Source organism: Triticum dicoccoides, chromosome 5B (genome assembly GCF_002162155.2).
Source record: "Triticum dicoccoides isolate Atlit2015 ecotype Zavitan chromosome 5B, WEW_v2.0, whole genome shotgun sequence".
Lineage (NCBI taxonomy): Eukaryota > Viridiplantae > Streptophyta > Magnoliopsida > Poales > Poaceae > Triticum > Triticum dicoccoides.
Genome location: NC_041389.1, coordinates 100,880,592 through 100,884,399, shown reverse-complemented (window position 1 = coordinate 100,884,399; position 3,808 = coordinate 100,880,592). Strand labels below are relative to the sequence as shown.

The 3,808-nt window shown below is 50.3% G+C and overlaps 1 protein-coding gene across 1 annotated transcript; it reads left to right on the top strand.

Annotated features, from left to right (window-relative positions):
* The first annotated feature begins 129 nt into the window (after positions 1–129).
* On the top strand, positions 130–2,570 carry LOC119307604 (transcription factor HHO6-like). Its single transcript, XM_037583679.1, has 5 exons — positions 130–521; positions 621–862; positions 1,457–1,733; positions 1,843–1,919; positions 2,038–2,570. The coding sequence occupies exons 1-5, from the start codon at positions 269–271 to the stop codon at positions 2,320–2,322; spliced, it is 1,134 nt and encodes a 377-aa protein (XP_037439576.1). The 5' UTR covers positions 130–268; the 3' UTR covers positions 2,323–2,570.
* The last annotated feature ends 1,238 nt before the right edge of the window (positions 2,571–3,808 follow it).

Genomic DNA, 3,808 nt, shown 5'->3' with positions numbered 1-3,808 from the left:
TAGGAGAGTAGTAGGGAGCAAGAAAGAAGACAGTAGTATCTTCCGTGGACGATTCCATGCTGTTCCTTTCCGAAATGACCATTCTGCCCTCCCCCCGGCCACCTGAACCGTCTCCTCCTCCGGTATAAACGCGGCACCACCATCTCCATTCCCACTCCTACCAGTACCTCCTCTCCGTCGTTGTGGATCTGTCCGGGCGAGACCGGGGTCGATCGTGCTGCATCTCGCGCGGTGAGAGGGAGCTCTGGAGTCTAGACTGGCGGCGGCGATGGGGTCGTCTGCGGTGCAGAAGGAGGCCGTCGTCCTCAACGGCGGCGGAAGCGGAGCGGGGGAGGACCACCGGCTGCGGGCGCTGGCGGCGAGGACGGTGACAGACTCGCTCAGGGCGGCCGTGGCCAGGTCCAGCGCGGCGGACAAGGCGGCCAGGCTCGAGGAGTGCGCCCGGAGCCTCGAGGCCGAGAAGGCCAAGATGGAGGTCTTCCGCCGCGAGCTCCCCATCAGCGTCCACCTCATCGCCGACGGTGCGTCCGTCCGCCCGCCCCGCTCTCGCAAGTCGCAAACGGTTCCAGGTTTATTGAATTGTTTGGCTGAGTTTTATCTTTCTGTCGTGTTGGGTGCAGTGATCGAGTGGCTGAAAGATGAGGTGGCGCAGCACCGGAGACCCGCGCCGGATCAGCTGCTCGCACCGGCGCCGTCGCCGTCACCTGCACCGCCGGAAAAGAGGAAGGCGGAGGTCGTCAAGACGGAAGCAGACGCGAGCGACAAGCGGAGCTGGATGAGCTCCGCGCAGCTCTGGACCTGCGGGAGCCACAGCAGCACCAGCAACAGCAATGGCGACAGCGTCAAGAAACACGCGCAAAAGGTAGGGCCATGAAATGGGAACTATGGAACACCGAAAGGAGATGTGGCCAGTTCAAATTATCAAATGTAAAAACGAGGTGGAATTTTATAACCTGTGCTTAATTAATCATGCTAACTAGATAATTTAATTAAGATTGTTTTGCAAAGGGTGAAAAGTATACTAGCATAATGTCATCAAGAACTAAAAATACTAAAAAGTTGTACTATAATGTTCAAGAATGGTGGCGAATTGTTAAACTATGTGACACTGAAAAACTGGGAAACTTTACAACTCGTCTCGTCAGTGAAAAGTGGGGAAATTTTGTGCTAGCTTTTTCAGCTCATGTGCAATGTTCATTTTGGAGATTTTTGCACCACAAATATGCCAAGATGGCTTGTCTTGCTATCTTCAGATCATACTACTTTTTTGTGGCGGTTTTGAGGTGTCAATGTTTTCTTAAAAAAGATGTCAATTTATCCTACAGATTTTGCATCCCATTCCCATGACAACAACAATCCCAATCTCATTAGCTCATATTCTGAAGAAGTCAATTTCAGATAGCGTATCTGTCTGTTTCTTGTTTCTTACCTGTGTTGTTAATCTGAATTGCATCAGGTGTCCAATGCATTCATGCCACTGAATGGCTTGCCAACCTTAGCAAAATCATCGGAGAGACCAGAGGCGGCGGTCATGGCAGTCCCGGAGCTGTCCTTCTCATCTCCAGCGATCGACGCCCCCTGCCCGGCCGCCCCGAGTGCCGACAGCAGCGCCGTCACGGACGCTGGCGCTCAACGCGAGCAGCAGTCGGCGCAGCGGAAGGCCAGGAGGTGCTGGTCGCCGGAGCTGCACCGCCGGTTCGTCGCCGCTCTCCAGCGCCTCGGCGGCCCGCAAGGTGGGGGTTGAGCATTTCGTAAATCACATTATTTGTCGGAATGCTTTGGACAATTAAGATATGCTCTTCGTGGCTGGTGTGCTGAAATTTTGCTTTGCTGTTGATGCAGTGGCCACTCCTAAGCAAATCAGGGAGATGATGAAGGTGGATGGGCTCACGAATGATGAGGTCAAGAGCCACCTGCAGGTTTGTTCTTATTAACTTCTTTCTGTTCATCAATCTAATCTAGTAGAGTACAATTTTCCATGTTTCCGACCACATGTGCATCAGAACATTTACCAGAAATACAATTCTCTTCCTGCAGAAATACAGGCTGCACACACGGCGAGCATCCGACGGCGACCAGCAGCAGTCGGCGTCAGCCGGACAGTGGCCACGGCCGGAGCAGTACACCACGTCCCAGCACAGCTCGTCGCAGTCTGGCTCGCCTCAGGGGCCGCTGCAGCTCACCGTGTCGAGCCGGGGGATGTCGGTGACCGTCGGAGACAGCTGCGATGGCGGCGAGGAGAACGAAGAGGAGGACGGCAAGTCGGCGAGCTACAGCTGGGAGATGCAGCAGAACGGCACGAAGGCTTCGTTGTCGTCTTGAACACAAAAGAACATGTGTAGAATTTCAGAGGCACGCTGCACAGCAACACACCGCTGAGGGGTTCAGGATTGAGGCTTTTTCTTCTTCTTTGTGTAAAGTGGGTGAGAGGTTCTGAGATTGAGAGGTGTGTTCTTTTTGAGGTGGAATGTGCCGAGAGTTAACTGAACTGACGTGAGTCGTTGGGTTATACTGTATGAGCTATGTTATTAACATTCTATAGAACTTTTGGTTAAAATTGGGTGACGATCTGTCGTGCGTGCACTCCATGGCATCCACCAGGAGGAGCTCACTGCCAATTTTCCGTGTGGCAGCAGAGCCTTGGATCTTCATCCTATGCTACAACACTAATATGTAAGTTTGGAAAATCCATATATTGGTGGCGCGATAAACCAAGGGTAATATCTCACTAGATGTTAGTGGACATAACATTACTATGTTCTAATGTTTTTGTAGAAAGGGGGATTAACTCAGAGGCCCCTGCATCATTACATGCACACATATGTATCTATTATATCCAACTTTTTTTGAGGGAAATATTATATCTAAATAGAAGCTCCCTACTATTCGATTTCTCTTCATGCAGCCCATCCACATCAGCGATCAACATGTAGCCTTCCACCGAAGTAAATCTGCCACCTCAACAATTCTATTTGTTTTTCTTCTTCAAATAAACGACATTTTTTACCCCGTCACTCTGTTTGCCGCCCCTTCCACTTCATGACCGCTGCCAGCTGGTAATATGTTGTCCCAAGCCAAGGACATTGATTGGATGGTCCGAAGTTCCCAAGCCAAGGACATTGATTGGATGGTCCGAAGTCTCTGTTGTCTAATAGCCATCGTGCTAGTGTTTCGCGTGTTGGTTGGCAGATATCTGCAGTCCTCGACGATGGCTCCTTTCTCCATAACAGGTTCTCTCTCCTAGCCCCTTCTCGCGGTCTCTTGATTCTGCTCCCACACGCTAAACGTGTTGTGTCACGTAGTTGAGGCGCATCCGGGTGGACTCAACCGAGTTAGTTAGATAAAGATAGATAGCTAAGATTCTTGCAACAACATTCATCTCAATCTCTCTATTCTTTCTTATCTCAAGGATATGCCCGTGCCTATATAACATATAGCCGTCGCCTCCAACGAGGTACGACGCTTACCACAAGTTTACATGGTATACAGAGCATCTTCTATCCATTTCATCTAGCCGATCCCATCTCCCACCACCAAGTCCTAGCCATGTTGTCCTTCTCCGACATCATCCGGGCCGTCTTCAACGGGTAGGTCGCCGAGAGGCTATCTAAAACTGCAAATAATTCCCGGGTGGTCTTTATAATTAATAACGACATATATATCATTGAACTAATGCCTACTCAAAGATAGATTTCAGGAAAGTTCAATGTTGGCATGGCAAGAACATGTGGATGTGGATCCCTTAAAATGCTAAGGAAGCACATTGCCAAAAGCTTCAAGACTCTTCATTTTTGGTTAGTGATTCAAG

Excerpts from the sequence above, each read along its gene's own strand:
- LOC119307604 (XM_037583679.1), top strand. The coding sequence starts at position 269 with ATGGGGTCGTCTGCGGTGCAGAAGGAGGCCGTCGTCCTCAACGGCGGC. Across the intron at positions 863-1,456 it reads TCAAGAAACACGCGCAAAAG|GTGTCCAATGCATTCATGCC; the intron begins GTAGGGCCATGA and ends GAATTGCATCAG. Across the intron at positions 1,920-2,037 it reads AGGTCAAGAGCCACCTGCAG|AAATACAGGCTGCACACACG; the intron begins GTTTGTTCTTAT and ends CTCTTCCTGCAG.